At 40.0% G+C, this 27,834-nt stretch overlaps 1 protein-coding gene across 1 annotated transcript in view; it reads left to right on the forward strand.

The window, feature by feature from the left end:
* Positions 1-7,250, forward strand: part of LOC116638813 (solute carrier family 22 member 9-like) — a 36,215-nt gene extending 28,965 nt beyond the window's left edge. The window contains exons 6-10 of the mRNA XM_032414933.1: positions 1,666-1,781; positions 2,761-2,975; positions 4,305-4,413; positions 4,876-5,079; positions 7,058-7,250. Of these exons, the coding sequence (XP_032270824.1) occupies positions 1,666-1,781; positions 2,761-2,975; positions 4,305-4,413; positions 4,876-5,079; positions 7,058-7,118 (705 nt within the window). The 3' untranslated portion in view covers positions 7,119-7,250. The remainder of the gene's footprint in view (positions 1-1,665; positions 1,782-2,760; positions 2,976-4,304; positions 4,414-4,875; positions 5,080-7,057) is intronic.
* Positions 7,251-27,834: the final 20,584 nt, after the last annotated feature.

Genomic DNA, 27,834 nt, shown 5'->3' on the forward strand with positions numbered 1-27,834 from the left:
TTGTAGTATGAATACCACCACCATTGTCAATAAAAGCCACCAACATCATGGCAACTGCTACCTAAACTACCTAATGCAACAAACTACCTAAAAATTTAACAAAGGGCTTTTGTGAATTTGTACATGCTAATTCCAGGACACCAACCAGCTGTTCCATGTTTTTCACCCCAACATGGTGTTATGATTGGCACAAATAGTTTTTGTTTTGTTTTGTTTTTCTATTAGCAAAGGACAATCAGAGGAAAAGATGCATTTAAAAAAACAAAGATCCAGCAGGCTCCCATTTGAATATAGGCCTCCTCTTCCGTGAATAAGAATTTTACCAGGTAGGAGGAGCTCCTTGAGTTCCCATAAATGACCTGGCATCACCTCCCTAAATTCTTCTGGAAATGCAACTCACATCTCTGCTCACCAAAAATGAATGGCCAGTGTGAAATAACCTCATCATTTCCCAAACTTTTACTCTGATATTGGATGTGATTTGAGGCCAGTCTCACAGGCATGGCAGCCCTCATCTGGTCCAAGTTTAAGGTATTCTTGGAGCCCATTCTTAGAATACTGCCTATACAATGGCCTGTGGTCATGGGTTTCTGGTGTTAGTTGCAGGAAGGAGATGTTATCTTGACTTTTCTCTTCCAAAAGCTTAAGTCCAGGATTTTGCTGCTTGAGCTAGCTCTGCAACTGAAAAGGATATTCTTGATCTGGTAGGTCCTCACTTAGGTGACCTTACATTTCTCTAAAGTCCCTTCCTCATGGAATTTTTCCAATGGACTTCATGATATTGTTTCACTTGCAGAGGTGGGATGAGAATTAAGTCAATATTATTGGAATAATTAATAAGTAAGTATCCAAGGTGTGCTGGATATAATTCCATCTATGTATTTGCAACCTCATGTATGGCTAGAAAGTCTTTATGAAAAAGGTGCTATTATTTATCGCTACCTATTTCTTCTCCCTCTCCATCTCCTCCTCCTCCTCTTCCTTCTTCTCCTTCTCCTTCTCCTTCTTCTTCTTCTATGACAGGGAAATTGGGGTTTAGAAATACTTAATCACCTTCTGCAAGGTATACACCTAGCATGTTGCAGGACCATCAAGTAACCCCAGATTATAACCAATTTGGGTATAAATTATTCTACATCAAGTTCCTGCCCTGGTTTCATCCTCAGATTTAATTCTAGGCACCTCCTTCATGGAGGCACAATATGCCAAGATTCCCCTCAAAGAGACTGAATGAAGAACCAAAATAAAGGCTCTCAGGAAATATCATTTTTCCTGAGATAAACAGTTTCTTTGCAAAGGATGGCTGGCTGGGAACCAAGCTTAGCTTCTAGGTCTTTCATGTCCATCTAGCATAAATGGAGCTTTGGACCTTAATCCAAGTAATTCACATTTGATTCTCTTCCTGATCTGAATATCTAACATACACACCCTTTTGGATGCCCTGCAGCCCACTCAGATCTTGTGTTTATAAGTCTTTGTTGCTACATAATTTTCCTAAGGCTCCTTTAACTCCCTAATTCACCTTTCACATGTCAGTGCATTTTTGCTGTCTCAATTTCCTACTAAATATAACAACAAGTGATCCAGCTTGTCCCCTGTGGAGGACCTCCCAATGCTCACATTGTGTGACAACTGAACAGTTTCTTGTTGCGGTTGTTGTTGAAGGTTTTGAGATCCACCATGCAGGAGGAGCTGGAGACAGCACAGAAAAAACCTTCCATAACTGACTTGTTCCACACACCCACCCTGCGCAGAAGGATCTGTTTATTGTCCTTTGTGAGGTAGGCTTCACACTATGCATAAAGAATATTAAAGTAGTGGAGACATGAATCTAATCCTATCAAAGGATACAACATGTTGTAGGGACAGATTTGGAGATAAAACATGAGGAAGCCAGAAAGATAATTGCGTTTTTTAGTTACAGAAAGACTGACCCAGAACTAATTGTGCAATGAGTTTTGTTTATTATGTCACCTTACCAGGCTCAGCATCTGGAAATGGGGGCTGTGAACTTCAATCACAGTAGAGATTTTAGCTTTAAGTTTCTTCACTTGTTTGTTTCCACTTCGATTGAGATAAAATTACAAACATTTGGGGTGCCTGGCTGGCTCAGTCAGAAGAGCATGTGATTCTCGATCTTAGGGTTGTGAGTTTGAGCCCCACCCTGGGTGTAGAGATCACGTAAATAAATTAAAAAAAAAATTTTAAGTGTACCAATGTATACAGCTAAATGAATATTTACATATGTAAATATGCAACCGTCACCCAAATCAGGATATAGAAAAAACTCTAAAACCCTAGAGGACCTCATTATGTATTCTTTTTTTAAAAATATTTTATTTATTTATTTGAGAGAGAGAGAGAGAGAGCACAAACAGGGTGAGGAGCAGAAGGAGAAGCAGACTCCCTGCTGAGTATGGAGCCTGATGCTGGGCTCAATCCTGGGACTCCAGGATCATGACCTGAGCCGAAGGCAGATGCTTAACTGACTGAGCCATCCAGGCGCCCCCCTCATTATGTATTCTTAAGAACAATACCCCCACGCACCAAAAAAGTAACCATTATGACCTCCATTATTATGCAATATTTTATGACAGTTTTTAAATCATCACCATGTAGAATATTCTACAAAACAGACCATGCCTTTTGTACTGGAACACCAACCACTGGCTGCCTGTCTGATAATATTTATGATTGTTGTTTGTAGAACCTAGGGTCTAAACGTAATGACATCTTTCTTTCTTCTTTTGTTCACCACAGATTTGCAATCTACATGCCCTTTTTTGGCCTGATTCTCCACCTCCAGCACATCGGGAACAATGTTTTCCTGTCCCAGGTTCTCTTTAGCATGGTCAACCTCCTCGCCAATTACGTTGCACTTTTGGCACTGAATCATATGGGCCGTCGAGTAAGCCAGATGATTTTCATGTCTGTACTTGGAGTCTCCATTCTGACCACCACATTTCTGCCTGAAGGTGAGAAAAGAGCACAGGTTGAAGAAAGGAAATATATCAGGGACTCAGGGACTGGGCTCACACACGGGAAGGGAGAGTATGGTTCTAATGATTCCCCAAAACTGATCTGAAGATTTAAGACAGATTCTACGATTAAACAGCTGGGAAAGAGTCAAAGCCCAGTAAAATTTGGTTCAGACATGGCTATCCTCATCACATCTGAGAAGTATCTGGTGTCATATCTTTCTAAAAGTTTCTCTAGGAGAGCAATTGATCACTTGCCCTTTTGGCTTTGACCAATCACACTTGTAACTGTAAATGACAGTATTTTGTCCAATATATATTAATTGTATCTCATATGAGAACACAATACCCTCATTTCCTCTCTCTGGTTTCTTTCTTATTACTACAGCTTCAGTGACAATTTACTCCCTGATGTCTACATATATCCACTTGTGTGTCTTGTATTAGGTCACCATAATTGCAATTGTGGTTTAGGGAAGACTTTTTGATTTCAAGAAAATAAAAATACCTTGTCTTCAAGCGGAGAAGTATGCAATAGGAACAAGGAGTGAAGCAGTTAAAGCCTCTCTTAGAATCAGTTTTACTAAATTAAATGATCCTATGTAATGAATAGGAGAACTGAGGTAGTCCTGGGCTTTGCCTAACTCCCAGCATAGCTGTGTATCTTACAGGATCCCAGACTGGTAGCTCTGCCCTCATCTTGGATGTCAGCAATGATGTTTGTTTCTTTACCGCGGAGCGTATTCCAATGTTGTAACGCTCTCGTGAGATTTTTTTTTTTTTTTATTGAGTAGAAAACAGACTGAGATTTCCTTTCAGAGGTTTCCAAAGTCCAACAATTGTTCCTGTAATACAGGTCTTTATTCTTCAATCTTCAAATATTACTGTAGATCAAGCTACTTATCCATAGACAATGGTTTTATTACTCTCTGCCACAGTACTAGCCCCAAGTCAATTTCATGTATGCATCCAGGTTTTAAACTTCTCAAGGACATCGATGAGTTTTACATCCCTCGGTAATTGTTCATACGGAGTCTCACTTTATACATGAAAGGCAGAGGAGACACTGGAAAAAATAAATGAAAGCAAACTCACATTCCCCTCTCAGTCTTTGGCAAATTTCTGATGTGTAAGGGAGAGGTAATAAAATGACTCGGGTTTTTTATTCTGTTTAAGCTGTAACAGTAAGCTCAGCCGCTAGTCACTATACATTCTCTGCCTCTCTGCACTTTCTCTACAATGTATTTAACACATGCAAACATCTCCAACTGTGTCTTCTTCACTTGTAATTTGGTGGATGGTGAATCTCACTGTCTTCCTCTCCAGAAATGCAGACCCTGCGTGTTACTTTGTCAACTTTGGGAGTAGGAGCTTCTTCTGCTGCAATCATGTGTTCTTCTGCCCATGGAAATGAACTAATCCCCACCATAATCAGGTACAAATTGCATGGGAGCTCTAGCAGGGTCAAAATAGGCCTTTCCTAGCTAATTAACATTCATAGTGGGAAGAACACTGATGAGTTATCAAAAGCATCAATTATAATAGTATTAATAGTAACAAAAATTACAGCCAAAATTTATTAAAATCTGACTTTGGCAAAGCACTGTGTTCTTTTTTTAACATATCACTTCATATAATCTATAGAACCACTCAATGGTAGATGCTATGGATAAGAGTATTTTTTAAATAATGAAAGTATGTCTTAGTGCACTTGCACACTTGAAAAAAATTGCCAGCAAATAAAAGAGCATATTTGAAATGTAAGAGTATATTGTCAACCTTCATGTATCTAACTAAACACTGTTGTGATATCTTCTATAATCGAAGCAAAATAATAAATCACAAATTACCTGCGTGGATTTATACCAAATTATTTTTGTACTGTTTGTATCCCAAGGGCAACAACCATAGGAATCCTGGGAATTGCTGGTAATGTTGGAGCGGCCCTGGCTCCCCTCTTGATGATCCTAACCGTGTATTCTCCCCACCTGCCCTGGATCATGTATGGAGTCTTCCCCATCCTCTCTGGTCTTGTTGTTCTCCTCCTTCCTGAAACCAGGAATCAGCCTCTGCCTGACTCCATCCAGGATGTGGAAAAAGAGTGAGTAAACCCTCTGGCTGCCCCTTAAGGGAGCTGTGTGCTCTAGATCCGTGATGAGGAAGGCAAGACACCATTCAGGAGCACTGTCCCCTGGGAAAGATTTATGAATTTTTAAAAAATGTTTTATTTATTCATTTGAGAGAGAGAGAGAGAGAGCACAAGCAGGAAGAGAGGCAGAGGGAGAGAGAGAAGCAGACACCCTGCCGAGCCGGGAGCCGGACGTGGAGCTCGATCCCAGGACTCCAAGATCATGACCCGAGCTGAAGGCAGACGCTTAATGACTGAGCCACCCAGGCACTTCTTTGAATTTTTTTAAGTGAGTTATATGCCCAATGTGGGGCTTGAACTCATGACCCCAAGACCAAGGCACCTGCCCTACCAACCGAGCCAGCCAACTGCGCCTCCCAGAGAAAGATTTAGACCTAGACACATGCCATGCGGTCAGTGCCTTTGGTTTAGCTACAGCCTCAACTCTCCTCACACTGACCTCAGACTCCCCCACGGCTCCCCAGGTCACACAGACTGGCTCTGCCCAGCCTGCATTAGTAAGTTAGTGGTGCAGGGACCAAAATTAGGTGCCTAAGGGTGACAAACACACCCTGAAGGTATTTCACAGACACACACAGATCCAGACACCAGACTCTCATCCCTCAGACCCTGGCAGCCCCCAGCTGGGGGAGTGCAGTAGCTCCCCAGAGTGTCTGAGGACTGCCCTGGTCACTGAAGAATCTGAACGGGATCAGGGAGAGAACAGGAGCCCCTCCCACAGATGACCATGCATCTCAGGGGAAGAGTCCCATTGGGCTGCCTGTGAGATGCAGACTGGCTGGTTTCCGCTGGGAATGCAACTGTTGAGAAAAGAGGGAAAGGAGGAGTAAATATAGGTTTGTTTGTTTGTTTTACACAGAACAAGAAATTTTATTATCTTGAATGCTGGTGCATTCAAACAAATAACAAGCTTAATCAGAAGAGGAGGCAGAGGGAAACTTCACATACGGAGGTGGATTTCTGGGCAGGTTTAAAACCTTTAAAAGTTGAAGGCATAATTGTTCAGGCTTTTTTCAGATGGAAGGCTTCCCTTTTACTTGACATTTTCACTTTAACAGTTGTTATGTTATGAAGTTCAACCAAAGTCTTTCACCTGTAAGGTTAAATGGAAAACAGAGTTGAGTAAAACAATTTCTCTAGTATATTAAGAGTGTTAGAAAGAGTTTGTTTTCTTTGTTCTTTCATATACGTGGTAATGTCTAACTTTGAAATTTTCTTACAGATGTCTTAATTTTTGAGTTTTTAAAAATGGTAAGACCATGAATTTTCTTGATTTATAGATCATAGTAGCTTCATAAATGACCAAGACACATGTACAAACAAAATTTCAGATGCTCTCAAAAACATATTTTGAGATATAGCACATGTGATACCTATTTCTTTTTGGGTTTGCTTATCCTTTTCGTATACTGAAGAATACCCAATTTAAAATACAGGTATTTTTTGGGCATGGAGCCTACCAAAAAAAAAGGAAGGAAGGAAGGAAGGAAGGAAGAAAAGGAAGAAAGAAAGAAAGAAAAAGGGGGGCTGCCTGGGTGGTTTAGTCAGTTAAATATCCGACTCACCATCTCAGCTCAGGTCTTGATCTCAGGGTCATGAGTTTAAGCCCCGCATTGGGCTCCATGCTGAGCATGGAGTCTACTCAAAAAGAAAAAAAAAAGACATTTTTAAATGATCAAGAATTGGAAAGGATTTTTGAACTTTTGTATACTGCCTTTGTCTCTTCCAAATCCCTTGGGCATCCAGATCCCTTGGCCTCCAAAGGTGAGAGTGGGAGTTGAAACTATGGAAGCTGCCTTCCCAGAATTTACTCAGATTCTTGGGGCAGGGGTCAAGAATCCGTTTGCTCTAAAGAATGCAGGACATACATGTTGATTTGACGTCTTCTCATTTTTGTGCTTGTTTTTTGGTCTCATTGTATTTTTACCAGGAGAGAAGCCCCAAGAAAAGCAAAGAAGGAAGATACCTTCATGAAAGTGACACAGTTTTAAGGAGTTCCAAGAACTACCTGCTAATCAAAGAGCAAGATAGAGGAAGGAAAATCAAGATCATCCCCAGATATTGGAAAGATCTGTAAAATAAATAAAATAAAGATATAATGGAATCATGGATCCTATTTACAATTGCAGTACTAAGTAACTATGAAATATCTACAATTAATCATAATGAGAAGTTTGAGAAAAGTCATAATACTTAAAAATATTTTTTTATTGGGGCACCTGGGTGGCTCAGTTGGTTAAGCGACTGCCTTCAGCTCAGGTCATGATCCCAGGGTCCTGGAATTGAGCTCTGCATCGGGCTCCCTGCTCGGCAGGGAGCCTGCTTCTCCCTCTCCCACTCCCCCTGCTTGTGTTCCCTCTCTCACTGTGTCTCTCTCTCTGTCAATTAAATAAATAAATGAAAAAAATATTTTTTTATTCCTGAAGTCTCGTTGATATACAATGTTATATTAGTTTCAGTTACACCACGTAGTGATTTGACAATTCTATACATTAAAAGTCATAACATTTTAAAAGGAATCATAGTAAAATATTTGTAAAATTGTAGATCTCTAGCATGTTTCTGGATAGAAAGGTAGAACAGTATTTAAAAACTTTGATTCTGCCCCAATTAATTGGCAGAGTAATTGATGGAGTAATTACAATGGAAAACTCCATTCTTTTGGGACAACTCAAAAAAGAGTTCCAAATGTATCTACAAATTAGTGATAGACAAAATTATTCAAAAAAATGAGGCTCATAGAGGGAGGGTGGGGCAGGTTTTTGGGGCAGCATATACTGGAATGAGAGGCAATAGGTTTAAAACATGAATAGCAGATGCATTTACAAATCCAAAGAAGTCCAGAATGATATGGTAGCATGTTTGACACTTAAAGTTTAATAATTAGGGCATCATAAATCACTGGTAGAAATAAATGATTACATAATAAGTACCATTAACTGACTTTATAAATAAATGCCTAATAATTTAACTTAATTCTCTAAACCAAAAAAATACTCCATGTGATTAAAAAGATATATAGAACAATTAAACCATGTTATTCAATACAAAACCTGGCTACAAAATCTTGGGATTACAAAAGTGTTCCGCATAGTAAAGCAAATGCCAGTTATGTAAGTAGAGGTAGATTGGACTACTTATTTAAAACCTCTCTTGGACCAGCTCTAGAGAGAGGAGAAATAGGAGAAATCTAGAATAATATTCATAAAAATGATAAAAGCTGTTAACCTTTAGTGGTGTACCTTTATGAGATTTTTATTTTCTTTTTTTATAAGTCTCTGTGTTCTAAATTTAAAAAGGATAATGCAACATTTTAAAATATAAGGATTCGTCAAAAATAAATCGTAGGGGCACCTGGGTGACTCAGTCCGTTAAGTGTCTGACTCTTGATTTCAGCTCAGGTCATGATCTCAGGGTCGTGAGATAGAGCCCTGCATTGGGCTCCAAGCTAGGTGTGGAGCCTACTTAAGATTCTCCCTCTCCTTCTGCCTCCCCTAAAAAAATTGCAGAAGACAAATTAAAAATTTTCAAAATGGCTCTATATTAATATGTGTATCTAATAAATACTCATGAAAAGAATACATAATTCAGGGGCGCCTGGGTGGCTCAGTCGTTAAGCGTCTGCCTTCGGCTCAGGTCGTGATCCCAGGGTCCTGGGATCAAGCCCCGCATCGGGCACTCTGTTCAGCGGGGAGCCTGCTTCTCCCTCTCCCACTCTGCCTGCTTGTGTTCCCTCTCTCACTGTCTCTCTCTGTCAAATAAATAAATAAAATCTTAAAAAAAAAAAGAATACATAATTCAATATTAAATAGTCAAAAGGCAGGAACATATAATTTTCAAAAGAAAAAAGTCTTATAATAATGCAAAACTGTACAAAACCACTGGAATTTAAAGACATTCAAACTAAAATAAAATACCAACTTTTATTTCCAAAAGACCAAAGATCTGTAAATAGAAATTTGTTAATTGATGGCAGGATTATAAAATAACACATGCTATAGAACTGCTTAAAACACTGGATGGTGTCATTATAAAGAGCGCTAAAAATCTTTAATTAATTCAGCAATCATTTATTCAGCATATAACAGTTACCAAGCAGTATGCTGGGAACCTTGGATACAAAGAGGAAAAGAGGGGCTCCTGGGTGGCTCAGTTGGTTAAGCATCAGACTCTTGGTTTCGGCTCTGTTGGTGATCTTAGGGTCATGAGACTGAACCCAGCGTTGGGCTCCGTGATGGGCATGGAACCTGCTTAAGATTCCCTTTCTCCCTCTGCCCCTCACCCCCTCAAAAAAAAAAGACATGATCATGATATCAAAAATATAAAAAAGGAAGGAAACTTGATAAGTGAATGAAGATAAATTGCTATCAGCAGAAAAAGGATTATTTTATGAGATGTTTTATGTAGACCTCGTGGTAACCACAAAGCAAAAATCTAGAGCAGAGACACAAAACATAAATAGAAGGGGAGACTGAGCAAATCACCATGGAAAACCACCAACTTACTAAAGTAGACAAAAACAAGAAAAAGAAACAAGGGAGAAACAAAATAACCAGAAAGGAAAAGATGAAATGGCAATAGTAAATTCTTAACTATTGATAATTACCCTAGATGAAATGGATTGAACTCACAAATCAAAAGGCACAGAGTGGCTGAATGGATTAAAAAAATAATACCCTAATATATACTGCCTGCAGGAGAATGAAAGTGTGGAAGATGATATTCCGAGCAAGTGGAAATGAGAAGACATGTGTAGCCACACTTACATCAGACAAAATAGACTTCAAGCCAAAAAGGTAAAAAAAGACTAAAAAAAATTATTATATGATATCAAAGGGATCAATACATCAAGAAGATATAATAATCATAAATATATATGCTTCAACACCTAAGCATTGAAATATATTAAGCAATTAATAACAGATCTTAAGGGAGAAACAGACAACAATACAATAACTACAGAAGATTTCAATAACCCACTATCAGCAATGGATAGATCAGCCAGACAGAAAATCAACAAGAAAATATTGGAATTGAACCACACTCTACAACAAATGGACTTGGTAGACTAGAACATGCCACTCAACAGCAGCAGAATACATCCCTTTCATCCAACATTGAAAGATGTGCAGTCTCATACTTTTCTCATTTCTTTAAATTATTGAATATCTAAATGTTTAGATATAAACAAAGCAATTAAAAATTTCATGGTTTAAATCTCTCAAACAAGCCAGACCCCACCTTCACTCCATTGCTGGGACAAGACCCATGCTGGTGCCCTTGTAGAAACAAGTTTTAAAACACACTGGTGAGGGTGACTCAGGCTGTGGACATGGGCTTCTGGGACTCAGACAACTACCTTAGTGATCACAGTTTTGTGCCAATTAAACACTAGTCTGAGCCTAGACAAACCTACTCAGCATCGGTTCCTTGAATCCTTTCTCTGCATATCTAGTGCAATAGTCCAAATTCCTTTATTCCCGAGTGACCAGTAATCCTATTTGCCTAATTATTTGCCTAATAATTAATAACACCCTCTTTTGATGTCAAAAGTATCCCACTGAGGATGAAAACTTTATGGTCACTCTACATATTCTTGACTGGAAAGAGGCTACATATCAGAGTTTGGAGAAAGGAAATCATTGGCAATGCATTCAAGCCTTTTGATGATGATTAAAAATTTTATTATGAACCCTAATCTGAGACACTGACCTTGAGTCATATACAATGTCATCCAGATTATTATCTGCCAAACTCCTTTAGGATCATAGAAACAATAAATAATTGGGTAAAGAGAAGGAAATAATGAGCCATGCTCACTGTCACAGACTAAAAACTGTTTACTGGAGACTGCATAATATCTGTAACAAAAGCCCTTCCCTATTCCTACACAATTTTAAAAGGACTCTCAAGATGTCAGTCTTCCCAACTTGATCTATAGATCCAATGCATCAAAATCAAAATCTATCCAAATTATTTTGTAAATATCAAATAATTCTAAAGTTTATATGGAGAGGCAAAAGAGATTCCTCAAAAAATTAAAAATAAAACTACCACATGATCCAAAAATTCTACTTCTGGGTATATATCTGAAGGAAACAAAACCACTATGTTGAAGAGGTATCTGTACCCCCATGTTTATTGCAGCATTATTTACAATAGTCAAAACATGGAAACAACCTAAGTGTCTATTGATGGATGAATGGTTAAACAAGTTGAATGGAATACCATTCAGCCAGAAAAAAGAAGGAAACCCTGCCATTTGTAACAACATAAATGGACGTTGAGAGCATTATGTTGAGTGAAATAAGTCAGACAGGGAAAGACAAATACTGTATGATATCACATAATGTGGGTGCTAAACAAAACAAAACAAAACAAAAAAAGACACTCATAGAAAAAGAAATCAAATTTGTGGTTACCAGATGAGGAGCAGTGAGAGGGATTGGATGGAGGTGGTCAAACGAAACAATTTCCAGTTATAGGATAAATAAGTACTGAGGAATAAATATGTACAACAGGATGACTATGGTTAACATTGCTATATGATATATTTGAAAGTTGCTAAGAAAATAGATCCTAAAAGTTCTCATCACAAGAAAAATTTTTTTTTTCTTTTTGTATCTGTATGAAATGATTGCTGTTAAATAAATTTTTGTGGTAATCATTTCACAATATTTGTAATTCAAGTCTTTAGCTATATACCTTAAACTTATACAGTGCTGTATGTCAATTATATCTCAATAAAACTAGGAAAAAAATATGCACCAATCATCATAGTACTTAAATATCTTAAGCAAATACTAACAGATATAAAGGGAGAAGTAGACAACAATATAATAATAGTAGGGGATTTAAATACACTCATTTTCTTTTTTTTTTAAGATTTTATTTATTTGTTTGACAGAGAGAGACACAGCAAGAGAGGGAACGCAAGCAGGGGGAGTGGGAGAGGGAGAAGCAGGTTTCCCCGCTGAGCAGGGAGCCCGATGTGAGGATCGATCCCAGGACCCTGGGATCATGACCTGAGCCAAAGGCAGACGCTTAATGACTGAGCCACGCAGGTACCCCTTATATACCCCATTTTCAACAATGGATTGATCATCCAGATAGAAAATGAATAAGGAAATAATAAACTTAGAGTATACTTTATACTAAATGGACCTAAGTGTTCTATAGACATATGGAGAACATCTCAACAACAGCAGCAGAAAACACATTCTTCTCAAGCACAGATGGAATGCTCTCCAGCATAGATCACATGTTAGGACACAAAACAAGTGTTTCCACCAGCTTGCCTTCCTCATTTCCTGCTCACTGCAGTTCTTGGCTAGACTTTCTATCATGACCGTCTTTGCAAACAGTGTTATGCTCGGTAAGTCAACACTTTTGGCCTTGTACACTTTCCAAGCCTTGACTCTGACTTTGACATCCCGCCTTTGTTTGAACTTCAAATCCTGTTTGTGTTTTATTTCAGTTGTAGAATGGACAGTGCCCCGATTCCAAGCCCTGGGAATGACTCTGGTAATCTGTATCAGTATTTTCAGACATTTAATCTTACGAGGTCTGGCTTTTGTCATTCGAGGCTGGTGTACTTTCCAGCTGGTTGTTTCTGTGTCATTATTTGTCATCTTTCTGTCTTTAAGGAATAAGCTCTCTCTTTTTTTTTAAAATTTTTTTATTGTTATGTTAATCCCCATACATTACATCATTAGTTTTAGATATAGTGTTCCATGATTCATTGTTTGTGCATAACACCCAGTGCTCCATGCAGAACGTGCCCTCCTCAATACCCATCACCAGGCTAACCCATCCTCCCAACCCCCTCCCCTCTAGAACTCTCAGTTTGTTTTTCAGAGTCCATTGTCTCTCATGGTTCTTCTCCCCCTCCAATTTCCCCCCCTTCATTCTTCCCCTCCTGCTACATTCTTCTTCTTCTTTTTTTCTTTCTTAACATATATTGCATTATTTGTTTCAGAGGTACAGATCTGAGATTCAACAGTCTTGCACAATTCACAGCGCTTACCAGAACACATACCCTCCCCAGTGTTCTGGTAAAACCAGTCACCCCATCCCTCCCACCCCCACACCACTCCAGCAAACCTCAGTTTGTTTCCTGAGATTAAGAATTCCTCATATCAGTAAGGTCATATGATACATGTCTTTCTCTGTTTGACTTATTTCGCTCAGCATAATACCCTCCAGTTCCATCCACGTCGTTGCAAATGTGGAATAAGCTCTCTCTTAGTCTTAGAGGATTTTGGAATGAAAAGTGCATGGGATCAGGGTATGTGGATTCTGTTTGGTTCTTGGTCAAGCCTTGAGCATGTGCTTTACTAATCTGTGTGATTTGAAAAGCTGAACAGACAGAGTTGCCAGGTAGTATCTTTGGACACTAAATTAAATTTGAATTTCAGACAAACAATGAATTTTTTTATAATAATTATATCTCAAATGTTTCATGGCACATAGTTACTCTGAAAAATTTTCTTTGCTTGTGTGACATTTCTACTTGTTTGAGGTTCTGTATTTTTATGTGCTACCTGGATAAAATACAAGATGTCCCATTAAAAATTCAAATTTCTGATATATAACAAATAATATTTTAGTATAAGTATGCCCAAAGTATTGCATAGAACATAGTTTAACTAAAATTATTCACTGTTCATTTGAATACAATTTAACTAGGCACACTGTACTTATTTTTGCTAAAATTGGCACCTCCTCTGAAGAAAAGGGGAGCCAATATAACTCCAAGTCTGTATTCCAAGCAGTGAAGATGCACTGCACGGAGGGATCATCCTCATATTTTCCTACTTATGGTACAAGAAGTAGATTAAATATTTTCCGGTATAACTGAACAGTGGTGGTTATTAGATGGGAGAGGAAAGGCATCTATCTGCTGGGGAAGAAAACTTCCTTCTACACTTTTAGGTTCCATGGATGGCCTGAGAATTAAACTGACATAAGAGAGATTAGCAGGAGAAATACATACAAATTTATGTAATATTTTTACAGGTACACGGGAGTCTTCAGAAGGAAAATGGGAAAAACAAGAAAGAAAAAAAGGAAGAAGAGAAAAGGAAAAAAGGAAAGAAAAAACAAAGGAAAATGAAGATTCAAAAAAGCCAATAGGTCTAAAGGCTTATATACCTTTTGACTACACACTCACACATACAAACACACAGTAAATTGTGGCGATGAGACAAAACAAAGGGGCTGATCCTGATCAAAATTCCAATGACATTTTTCAAAGTGCTGGAACAAAGAATCCTAAAATTTGTATGGAATCAGAAAAGACCCTGAATCGCCAAGGAAATGTTGAAAAAGAAAAACAAAGCTGGGGGCATCACGTTGCCCGATTTCAAGCTATATTACAAAGCTGTGATCACCAAGACAGCATGGTACTGGTGCAAAAGCAGACATATAGACCAATGGAACAGAATAGAGAACCCAGATATGGACCCTCAACTCGATGGTCAAATAATCTTTGACAAAGCAGGAAAAAACATGCAATGGAAAAAAGACAGTCTCTTCAATAAATGGTGCTGGGAAAATTGGACAGCCACATGCAGAAGAATGAAACTCGACCATTCTCTAACATCATTCACAAAGATAAACTCAAAGTGGATGAAAGACCTCAATGTGAGACAGGAATCCATCAAAATCCTAGAAGAGAACATAGGCAGTAACCTCTTTGACATTGCCCACAGCAACTTCTTTCAAGATACATCTCCAAAAGCTAGTGAAACAAAAGCAAAAATGAACTTTTGGGACGTGATCAAGATAAAAAGCTTCCGCACAGCAAAGGAAACAGTCAACAAAACAAAGAGACAACCCACAGAATGGGAGAAGATATTTGCAAATGACACTACAGATAAAGGGCTGGTATCCAAGATCTATAAAGAACTTCTCAAACTCAACACCCAAAAAACAAATAATCAAGTCAAAAAGTGGGCAGAAGATATGAAAAGACACTTCTCTGAAGAAGACATACAAATGGCTAACAGACACATGAAAAAATGTTCATCGTCATTAGCCATCAGGGAAATCCAAATCAAAACCACACTGAGATACCACCTTACACCAGTTAGAATGGCAAAAATGGACAGGGAAAGAAACAACAAATGTTGGAGAGGTTGTGGAGAAAGGGGAGCCCTCTTACACTGTTGGTGGGAATGCAAGTTGGTACAGCCACTTTGGAAAACAGTGTGGAGGTTCCTCAAAAATTTAAAAATAGAGCTACCCTATGACCCAGCAATTGCATTCCTGGGTATTTACCCCAAAGACACAGATGTAGTGAAAAGAAGGGCCATATGCACCCTAATGTTCATAGCATCAATGTCCGCAATAGCCAAACTGTGGAAAGAGCCGAGATGACCTTCAACAGATGAATGGATAAAGAGGATGTGGTCCATATATACAATGGAATATTACTCAGCCATCAGAAAGGATGAATACCCAACTTTTACATGAACATGGATGGGACTGGAGGAGATTATGCTAAGCGAAATAAGTCAAGCAGAGAAAGTCAATTATCATATGGTTTCACTTATTTGTGGAACATAAGGAATAGCATGGAGGACATTAGGAGAAGGAAGGGAAAAATGGGGGGGGGATTGGAGGGAGAGATGAACCATGAGAGACTATGGACCTGAGAAACAAACAGGATTTTAGAGGGGAGGGGGGAGGAGGGATTGGTTAGCCGGGTGATGGGTATTAAGGAGGGCACGTACTGCATGGAGCACTGGGTGTTATACGAAAACAATGGATCGTGGATCACCACATCAAAAACCAATGATGTATTGTATGGTGACTAACATAACATAATAAAATTCAAAAAAGTAAAATAAAAAATAAAAAAGTTAAAAAAAATCCCTGGAGAATGAAATGTTATGTGTCACTTGTCAACAAAGCCCAGCACTTTTCAGTGAAATAAGCATCTGATTCTGGAAAAACTTAATTAAAGCTGTTGTTGGCACTCAAGTGATTTACACCATCATTCCCAGCCTGCGCCTGGTGATTCCCTGGGGAGACACCAATTATCTCCTGGGGATGTTGTGAAATTCTCAAAATACTCCTCTATACAACATGAATCTTTAATTCATTTTAACTTAACCAAAAAAGAAAAAAAGAAAAAAAAGGAAGGAAGGAAGGAAGAAAATGAGGGAGGGAGAAGAAAACCAAATTATGCGGTACTTGTTCCAGAAAAAGCTACAAAGTTTAGAACTGAGAGGAACTAAAAGAAATGGGGGGTAGGGAGGGGGGCTCTCTTTTGCAAACACATCCGGGAGGCATGGATTCAAACTCTAGTTGAAGACCCACTGTGTGCTGGTCACTGGGCAAAATCCTAGGCTCACTCTTTTCCCCTTCGACTTGAAAGGAAGTGAGCTTCGTGCACAGAGGTGGTCAGGCTCTTGGTTTCTTGGCGCCTGGTTGCGAAGCCTGGATTTAGCAACTTCTTGCACAAACCCAAGAATCAGCAAATGCCCACAGGGGCAAAGTGGCTGCAAATCCTTAGCTTACCTGCCATCTCTACCCTCCAGAGTCCCAGCCTCCCTGTTTCTGGTTGCTTCCATTGTTCTCTTGCCTTTTGTATTTTTCCTAACTTGTCTTGTTGTTTTTAGCAATACTGTTGACCTGCCACATACTCTTCTATTCACCCCAGAAGTGCATATGCAAAATGGTAAGTTTGTGGGGTGCCTGGGTGGCTCAGTTGGTTGAGCATCCAACTCGATTTTAGCTCAGGTCATGATCGTGGGATCGTGGGGTCGTGGGATCGAGCCCTGTGTCAAGCTCTTTGCTCAGCGGACACTCTCCTTGACATTCTCTCTCCTCCTTGCCCCTCCCACCACTACCTCCTACACACGCATACGGGCGCTCTCTCTCTCAAATAAATAAAATCTTTTTTAAAAAGTAAAAAAAACCAAACAAACAAAGGGGCTGGACCTGGGGGCAGTAATTTGTGAGACAGTGAGTAGAAAATATATGGGAAAACTAAGGGGAAAAGTTATTTTATTACGAGTTATTTCATTAAGTTTGTACAGGTCCTTTTTGGCATCAACTCCCAGTCTCTACTGATAAGAATCTCTTCTCTTCCTGGCACAGAAAGGACATCTTTGTCATGGGAAATTTCATGACCTACTTTCAGGTAGAAAGACGGAGGTTGGAGCTCTTCCTGCATCTGCTGTTTCTCACGTGCCTTCAGCTCAAAATAATCAGTAGGCCAGAGCAGTATATTTGGGGTGGTATGTTCTGAGCACCTCCACATCTCAAGACAAAGACTACGTGAAAAATGGGCACATGAGAATTGGCTGCACCTCTGTCTTCTTTGATCAGGTGGGTGACAGAGTCTGCTCGGTGGCTGATTATCACCAACCAACCTGAGGGGGGCTTAAAGAAACTTAGGAAAGCTGCACACAGGAATGGAAGAAAGAATGCCATGGCGTGAGGAGGAAGGGAGCTGGATAGGGATATGGGGAAGACATAACCTGACATCTATATTAGTTAGTATCCATAAGGGGAATGGAAGGTAAGATCACAGGTCTTCCGAGCTCACTTTCCTGGTTCTCAAAGGGTATCAACATTGTTTGGGTTAACATTAGAAGGGAATACGCTGTTGCTAAAAGCATTGAACACATATTTTGCTCAATGGAGGCAGGAAGCACTGAGTATTAACAGTTCTAAAGAGTATATATTGGTCGGGCGCCTGGGTGGCTCAGTTGCTTAAGCGGCTGCTTTTGGCTCAGGTCGTGATCCTGGGGTCCTGGGATCGGCCCCACATCGGACTCCCTGCTCAGCAGAAAGCCTGCTTCTCCCTCTCCCTTTGCCTGCCACTCTGCCTACTTGTGCTCTCTATCTCTCTGTCAAATAAATAAATAAAATCTTAAAAAAAAAAAAAAGAGTATATATTGGTCTCACTCTGTGTAAGGAAAAGTAATAAAAACTAATCCATGCCTTTCCAACTAATGTTATGGCGGCCATTTTTCAGAACAGTAAAGCCAGTAGAAGGAAGAATTAGTGACCGCGTAGAAGAGAGCACAAGGAGGTTTCCTGTTTGTTCATTCATCCACACACTTTCATTTATGGTATATGTAATGAGTGTCTACCTGTGGCAGGTTTTGTTCTATCTCTGGAAATATGTAATATTCCATTATTCATATATACCACATCTTCTTTATCCATTCATGTATCAATGGACACTTGGGCTGCTTCCATATCTTGCTTGTAGTAAATAATGCTTCAATGAGCATAGGAGTGCATATATTTTTTCAAATTAGTGTTTTTGCTTTCTTTGGATAAATACCCAGCAGTGGAATTACTGGATCATATAGTATTTCTATTTTTAGTTTTTTGAGGAAACTACACACTGTCCCCCACAGTGGTTACACCAATTTACATTCCCATCGAGATTGCATGGGGTTCTGTTTTCTCTACAGCCTCGCCAACACTTGTTATTTCTTATCTTTTTGATACTAGCCATTCTGAATGGTGTGAGCTGATATCTCACTGTGATTTTGATTTGCATTTCCCTGGTGATGAGTGGTGTTGAGCATCTTGTCATGTGTCTGTTGGCCATCTGGATGTCTTCTTTGGAGAAATGTCTGTTCATGTCTTCTGTCCATTTTTAATTGGATTATTTGGGGGCTTTTTTGTTAAGTTGTATGAGTTCTTTATATATTTTCCCAACACCATTTATTGAAAAGACTCTTTTCCCCACTGTATATTCTTGCTTCATCTGTCATAGATTAATTCACCAGACAAGCATGGGTTTATTTCTAGCTCTCTATTCTGTTCTTTTGATCTATGTGTCTATTTTTGTGCTATACTGTTTTGATTACTACATCTTTGTAATATATCTTAAAATCTGAGATTGTGTTACCTCCAGTTTTGTTCTTCTTTCTCAAGATTGCTTTGGCTATTCGAGGCCTTTTGTGGTTCCATACAGATTTTAGGATTATTTGTTCTAGTTCTGTGAAAAATGGTTGGTATTTTTACAGGGATTGCATTGAATCTGTAGATTGCTTTGGGTAGTATGGACATTTTAACAATATTAATTCTTCCAATCCATGAGCATGGTACATCTTTCCATTTGTGTCTTCCTCAATTTCTTTCATCAGTGTCCTATAGATTTCAGAGTATAGGTTTTTCACTTCCTTTGTTAAATTTGTTCCAAGGTATTTTATTCTTTTTGTGCAATTGTAAATGGATTGTTTTTTAAATATCTCTTTCTGCTACTTCATTATTAGTATACAGAAATGCAACAGATGTTAGCTGTGGATTTGTTTGCTGAGAGTTTTTATCATGAATGAATGTTGAATTTTGTCAAATGCCTTTTCTGCATCTACTGAGATGATCATATGGTTTTTATCCTTCACTTTGTTAAAGTGATGTATCACGCTGATTGATTTGGGGATATGAAACCATTCTTGCATCCCTTCTTATTCATATTTTTAGTGATGAGGAAGTTGAGGCTTAGAGATGTCCTGTTACTTTCCTCAAGGTATATACCTAGCATGTTGCAGAGCCGTTGTATAAGGCCAGGTTATAAAATCTGGGTGTAAATCATACTACACCAAGCTCTCCCCTGATCTCATTCTCAGATTTAATTCTAGCCATCTCATTTGTGGAGCACAGCATGCCAAGATTTCTCTGAAACAGGTAAACCCAAGAACCAAAATATAGACTCTCAGGAAATTATCCTCCTTCCTGAAATAAACTATTTATTTATTTTTTTTAACTAAGAGCAGCCGACTGAGGACCAAGCTCGGTTGCCAGAACTGTCATGCCCATCTGATATAATGAAGCATTGGACTATAATCCTAGTTACTCTTCATTTAGTCCCCATCCTAATCTAAATCTCTAGCCAACACACCCCTTCTGAGGCCCTGCGGCCCAATCGAGTCTCGCATTAAAATGTCATTGTCACTACATAATTTCCCTCAGTCCCCTCTAACCCTCCAATTCACCTTTCATAGCACTTTTACATTATCAATGCATCTTTAATGGCTGTATTTTCCAGTATACAGAAAAATAAGCCATCTATCTTGTCCTCCATTATGGACCTCACGATGCCTACATTTTGTGAAAACTGAGCGATTTCTTGCTATTGTTGTTGAAGGTTGTGAGATGCAAGAGGAGCCGGAGGCAAGACAGATAAAACCTTCTGTGTGTGACTCGGTCCACATACCCAACCTGCCTAAAGGGATCTGTGCCCTGTCCTTTGTGAGGTAGGCTTCGCACAGTACATGGGGAATGTTAAAATATTGGAGATATTTTTCTGTTTCTTATTTCAGAGGATACAACACGCTCTAGAGACAGATTTGAAATAAAATCTGAGGAAGCCACAAAGATAATTGTTGTTGGGAGGTAGCAAACAGGTTATGAAAAGACCAACACAAAACAAATTGTACAGTGAGGGGTTTTATCATATGGCCCTACGAGGCTCATCACTGGAGATGATACTGAGATCTTCAATCATGGACAGAACTTGCTTTAAGTTCCTTTACTTATTTGTTTTCATTTCAACTGAGGTAAAATTATAAACAGTAAAGTGCGGCTCAATTAATATTTCTATATGTGAATATATAACCATCACCCAGATAAAGTTTAGGAAAAAACTCTAAAACTCTAGAAGGTCCCACTATGTATCCTCCACAACAAAACTCCCCACCCCCCCCAATAAACTTAACAATTATAGCCTCCATGATCATACCGTTATTTTATGATAACTTTTAAATCATTACTTTGCGAAGAAACTGTGTTTAAAATGTACCCAGAGATTATGTTTTAATCAGGTATGGCAAGACATGCACCCTTGGAAATGATTATCATGAAGGAAGCTTATGCTCACAGGTCCCTAGAAAAAGAAGGCATGACATGCCAGACAGGGCCATGTGGAGAGCACCAGGGTCATTCAGGAGGCAGAGAGGAGAAAGCATGGCCTAGCACCTTTATTGCAGTTTTGGTGGGAACAGGAGAGGGTAGGTCCCCAAGTAAGGTTAGGATTGGATGGTTTGAATAATTCTGGTGGGCTCTGGGCCATAGCGGTGGCCCCTAGTTGTCCAGAACCTGGCCCTGGGGTGGTTTAGGGGAGAGGGAATATTGGCATGATGTGTGAGCTTGATAAAGGAGATGATTGGAGCATGGGCTCTGGGTTGGTGGTTTGTGTATCAAAGGTGGACTTACAGGGGAGTCATTTGCTCTCTCTATGAATTAGCTACCCCTGGGGGAGGCAGTCTCTCCAGGATCAAGGCCCAAAATGCCAGAGTTTCCAAAATACAGAAAATAAGATATAGTCAACACGAATATTCTACAAATCAGACCATGCCTTTGTATTTTAACACCAACCCTGGCTTCCTAGCTCAAATAATCATTTTTAGGACAGAGAATCTAAACCTTATGACATCTGTCTTTCCTCTTTTGTTCACCACAGACTCACAACTCTCATACTCGCTTACGGCCTGACTCTCCACCTCTAGCATGTGGGGGGACATTATTTTCCTGTTCCAGATTCTCTTTGGCTTTGCCAACCTTCCAGGCAACTGTACTGGATTTTTGGCAATGAATTGCCTGGGCCGAGTGAGCCGGATGATTTTTATGTTCCTGCTGGGAATCTCCATTCTAGCCATCACATATGTGCCCCGAGGTGAGAAAGGAGATTGTATGGATCACTGATCTGAAGCCAGAAGGAAAGGGAGGATGGTGTTCCAAGGATTTCCTGAAACCGGTCTGGGGGTGAGCACAGTTTCTGCCATTACATTGCTGGGAAGAGAACCAGAGGTGAGCAAATGTCAGCTCAGATATATGATTGCCTTCATCAAATCCTGGAAGTATCCGGAAACTGGTGCCACCTCTTGCTGGCAGGTTCTCTAGGACATCAACTGATCACTTGTATTTTGGCTGGTAACACTTTATATAGTAAGCATGGAGGATCTGGACCTTGTCATTGTATCCCACGTGAGAACACTTCCTCTGTCTGGGCTCTTTTTTTATTACTATAGCTTCAGCCAACATTTACTCTCTGGCATGTACATAACCACTCACATGCGTTCTATCAGGTTGCCATAACTGCAGCTCTGGTTTAGGAATGTCATCCTGACAGTAAGAAAATAAAAATTCCTTGTCTTCAAGGAGAGGAGTAAACAGTAGGAACTAGGCATTAAGTCGTTAAGAGGCTCTCTTAGATCTCTTTTACTAAACGGAATGATTATATGTAATGAATGGGGCAACCAAGGTGGTCCCCAGGCTCCGCCTAACTCCCAGCACAGTTGTGTATTTTATAGGATCCCAGATCGGTGGCTCCACATCTCATATGGAATGTCAGCAATGGTGCAAGTTTGCTCTCTTATAACAGAGCCCACTCCAATGTTGTAACACTCTTTTTAAGTTTTTTAGAGAGTGAGAGAGAGCGGCGGGGCCGGAGAGGGGGGGAGACAGAAGGAGAGTGAGAGAGAGAATCTTAGCCAAGCTCCACGCCCAGCACAGAGCCCATCGTGGGACTCAATCTCAAGACCCTGAGATCGTGACCTGAGCTGAAATCAAGAGAGTCAGACGTTCAAACGACTGAGCCACCCAAGCTCCCAGGAGTTGCTATTTTATTATTCTCTTCTGCAATACTAGTCCCATGTCAACATTGTGTAAGCTCCTAGGTTTTAAACTCTGGAAGACACGAAGGAGTCTTTCACCCTCAGTCACTGCTCACACGGCAGTCCTACATTCTACATGAAGGACAGAGGAGACACTGGACAAAATAAATGAAAGCAGCTCCTACTGGACTCAGCTTCCCCTCCCTCCTTTTCTGGCAAATCTCAGATACACAGGAAGAGTGGATGAAATAACTCAGAGCCTTTTATTCACCGCAAGGCAGATTATGTAGGTCAGTCACACTTCTCAGCAGATTAGCCACCACACATGCTCTACCTCTGTGCACTTTCTCTAGAGTGTATTTTAAAAGCACAAAAGCATCTCCAAAAAAGGCCCTTTTTGCTTGTAATTTGATGGATTCTGATTTTCAGCTCAGATGTTTTGGGTCTCACTGGTCTTCTTCTCTCCAGAAATGCAGACTCTGCGAGGGGTTTCGGAAGCTTTGGATAGGAGGAGTTTCTCCTGCCACTGTCACCACTGTTTCCACTCATGGAAGTGAACTCATGCCCACCGTAATCAGGTATAAATCTCATGATGCTCTTTCATGATCAAAACAGACATTTCCCAGTGAATTGACACTTACTGGGGAGAAGAGAACCAAGACGAGTTGGTTGTCAAAAGCATCAATTATAATAGTAATGATAATAACAAAAATTATGCCTAAATTTTATTGAAAGCTGAGTTTTTGCCAGGCACTGGATTAAATCATTTAATGTAACATCTCATGTGATCTTCTGGATCACACAAAGGGTAGATGTTATGGTTAACGGTATTTTCTTAATGATCAAATTGTGTCTTAATGCACAATTAAAAGAAAAAAATTGTTAGCAAATAAGAGAGATTCTCAAAGCAAGAAGATGTCATCAGCCTCCCATGTGTCTAAACACGCTGATGTGCCATCTCCCATAACCAGAGCAAAATAATAAACCACAAATTATATGTGTGGATATTCACTATATATTTTGTATTATCGTTTGTACCCCAAGAACAACAGCCACAGGAATCCTGGGAATTGCTGCTAATATTGGAGCAGCCCTGACTCCCCTCTTGATGATCCTAACAGTGTATTCTCCCTACCTGCCCTGGATTGTGTATGGAACTTTCCCCATCCTCGCTGGTCTTGTTGTTCAACTCCTTGCTGGAACCAGGATTCAGCCTCTGCTCAACTCCATCCAGGATGTGGAAAAGGAGTGAGAAAACCCTCTGGATGCCCATTAGGAGAGCTGTGTGCTCTAGATCTGTGATGAAGAAGACAAAACACAATGAGTTGAGCCCACTGCCCCCAGTCTCAGACCCAGACTATTCCATGTGGCCAATGCCTTTGGTTTGGTTACAGCCTCATCCATCCTCACACTGACCTCAGACTCCCCTGCAGCTCCCTAGGTCACACAGACTACCTCTTCCCAGCCTGCACCATAAGTTTAGTGGTGAAGAGGCCAAAATTGGGTGCCTTAGGGTGACAAACACACCTTGAAGGTATTTCACGAACACTCACAGATCCAAACACCAGGCTCTCATCCCTCCGATCCCAGCAGCCTCCAGCCCGGGGAGTGCAGTCAGCTCTCTGGGACTGCTGATTCCTGTGGGCCTGTATTAATCTGATTCTGATTTTCCAGGGAAACAGAACCAGTAGGATATGTACATATACAAAGAGACATTTATTTTAAGGAATTGGCTCACGAGATTGTGGAGGCTGGCACATTTGAAATCTGTGAACGGGCAGCAGCGTGGAGATCCAGGGAGGATTTGAAGGAAGAGACGAGTTTCTCAGGCTGAAGGCAATCTGGAGGCCGAGTTCCTTCTTCCTCTTGGGGGGCCTGTCTCTTTCCTTTAAGGCCTTCAACGGACTGGATGAGCTCCCCACCCCACCTCCACCCCCCACACACATGGAGGGTAATGTGCTTTACCCAAAATCTACTGATTTATTAATTAATAATATCTAAAAACTACCTTCACAGAAACATCTAGATTGGTGTTTGATCAAACATCTGAACACCACAGCCTAGCCAGGTTGACATATAAAATCAAACACCACGAGGTCTGAGGACTGCCCTGGTCACTGAAGAATCTGAGCAGAATCAGGGAGAGGACAGGAGCTCCTCCCACAGATGACCATGCATCTCAGGGGAAGAGTCCTGTTGGGCTGCCCGTGAGATCCAGACTGGCTGGTTTCCACTGGGAATGCAACTGTTGAGAAAAGAGGGTAAAGAGTGGTAAATGTAGGCTTTTTTTTTTTTAAGACATTTTTAAATGATCAAGTATTGGAAAGGATTTTTAAACTTTTGTTTAATGCCCCTGCCTCTTCCAAATCCCTTTGGCATCCAGATCCCTTGGCGTCCAAAGGTGAGAGATGAAACTATGGAAGCTGCCTTCGCAGATCCTGCCCTGGGAGCCTGGTCTTTTTCTTCACAAAATTTACTCAAACCCTTGGGGCAGGGGTCATGTTTTTTATCGAACCTGGTGGGTCAAGAATCAGCTTGTTCTAAAGAATGCAGGACATATATGCTGATTTGATGTCCTCTCATTTTTGTGCTTGTTTGTTGGTCTCATTGGATTTTTACCAAGAAAGAGGCCCAAGAAAAGCAAAGCAGAAAGATATTTCCATTAAAGTGACATAGTTTTAAAGAATTCTAGGAGCTGATTCAAGAGAAAAATAAAGGAGAAAACAGATAACTCCCAAATACTGGAAAAATTTGTAATATAAATAAATAAAAATGGAAAAAATGATTTTTTTACATTTATGGTACTAAATTACTAAGTATAAAATACCTATAATTAATCATAATAAGAAAGGTGAAGAAAACCATAATATTTTTAAAAGACTTAGAATATTTGTATAATTGTAGATAACTAGTGTGCTTCTGGATGGGAAGGTTGAATAGGACTAAAAATAACAATTCTTCTCCCAATTAATAGTAATTACAATGAAAAACCACATACTTTTAGAAGAATTTGAGGGTGGCTCAGTTGGTTAAGCATCTGCCTTCGGCTCAGGTCATGATCTCAGAGTCACGAGATGGACACAGCGTCGGGCTACCTGCTTAGCTCCGGGTCTGCTTGGGACTCTCTATCTTTCTCCCTCTGCCCCTGCCCCCTGCTCTCTCTCTCTCTCAAATAAATAAATAAATCTTTAAAAAAAAAAACTTGGCTACAAAATCTTGGAATAAAAAATGTTCTTTTTTTTTTAAGATTTTATTTATTTGACAGAGAGAGACACAGCGAGAGAGGGAACACAAGCAGGGGAAGTGGGAGAGGGAGAAGCAGGCTTCCCGCGGAGCAGGGAGCCCGATGCGGGGCTCGATCCCAGGACCCTGGGGTCATGACCTGAGCGGAAGGCAGACGCTTAACGATTGAGCCACCCAGGCGCCCCTGGAATAAAAAATGTTCTGAATAGTAAAGCAAATGCCAGAAATTTAAAGAGAGGTCAATTCGAATAATACACATTTAAAGTCTCTTTTGGACAAAAGTTTAACAACTTATCAGAGAAAACCAGAAAAATATTCACCAAAATGATAAAAAGACAATTAACTTTTTTTTTAAGATTTTATTTATTCATTTGAGACACAGAGATACAGAGAGAGAGAGATACAGAGAGAGAGAGCATGAGCAGGGAGAGAGGCAGAGGGAGAGGGAGAAGCAGGCTCCCGGCTGAGCAGGGAGCCCTATGCGGGACTTGATCCCAGGACCCTGGGATCATGACCTGAGCCGAAGGCAGACGCTTAACCATCTGAGCCACCCAGGCGCCCAAGACAATTAACTTTTATTCATGGACTTTTGATTGTTACTTTCTTCTTTGTAATTTTCTGTATTCAAAGTTTAAACAAGCAGTATGTAAAATTTCAAAATATCGTGTCAAAAATAAAAGAGCAGATGACAAAATAAACAATTTTCAAAATACACCTTTAATATCTACCCCCCCAAAAGACTATAAGTAGTTCAATAGAAAATGGGTAAAAAGTGGAATATTAAATTTTCAAAAGCAAAAAGCCCACATGGCTAATACATTTATGGAAAACCATATAAACCCGCTGGAAATTAAAGACACACAAACTAAAATGGAGTATCAACTTTTATCTTCAAAAGACCAAAAATTAAAGTGTGCTCATTGTCAAGGCTGGTGAGAGTGCAGTTAAATAGAAATTCATGAATCAATAGCAGAATTATAAAATAGTTCCTGCTAGAAGGCTGCTAAAAACACAATTTGGTGTCATTATCGAGAACTTTGAAATGAGTCTTCATTAATTCGGCAGCCATTTGTGGATCACGTAGTAACTACCAAGCAGTGGGGTAAACACTCCCCAGATGAAGATGCAATAAAAATACAGGCCTAAACAGAGATTTGAATGGTATATAGCTCAATGCACAAGTAGAGCTGTAGTCTTGTAGTTTTATTTTCTATAGGGCAACATAATTTTAATTTAAGTCCCCATTTCCTCCAAATTGGCAGTAAATCACAGGTCAGTTAGTTTTGTGGATTGCTTTTACGACCCATCCCTACCAGAACTATTCTATATCCCATGGACAGGTGTGGTACTACAGTGAGGGGGTGTGAAAAAGTCAGGGATTATTAGTTATCTGTTCAAAAAGACCACCAGGTTACTACTGGCCCTGGACACACTTGGTTGCTACAACATTGACATTCACCACCACAAGAGGCACTGGAAATGGGGGCTTCCGGTCTGGCTGCCCCCCCTTCCTGAGCAGCTGCTCTGTTATGGGCCTGCTGCTTCTCTGGGGTGCTACCAGACCTCAGGACTGAATCCTTGCCCCCCACAACCTGCAGACCCTGTCCCACTTTCCACCCTCCCCAAACACTCAACTTCTTTCCTCTCTCTCATTATGTCTTCCAGAGAACTTCTAGTTTTACTTGGGTACTTAAGTTTTGAAAGCAAAGTCAACTGGTCTTAACAAGCTTCTTCTATCTTTCATCTGCAAAATGCCCTCCAAGAGACAAAACAAAACAAAAAAAGCAGATAGGATAAACCGTAAGAATGTGGGGAAGACACAAAGGAAATTGCAAAGAAATCATCCCTAATATTATTGGCTTATCCAGCCACATCC

The sequence above is a fragment of the Phoca vitulina genome, unplaced genomic scaffold, assembly GCF_004348235.1.
Source record: "Phoca vitulina isolate PV1807 unplaced genomic scaffold, GSC_HSeal_1.0 scaffold16, whole genome shotgun sequence".
Classification (NCBI taxonomy): domain Eukaryota; kingdom Metazoa; phylum Chordata; class Mammalia; order Carnivora; family Phocidae; genus Phoca; species Phoca vitulina.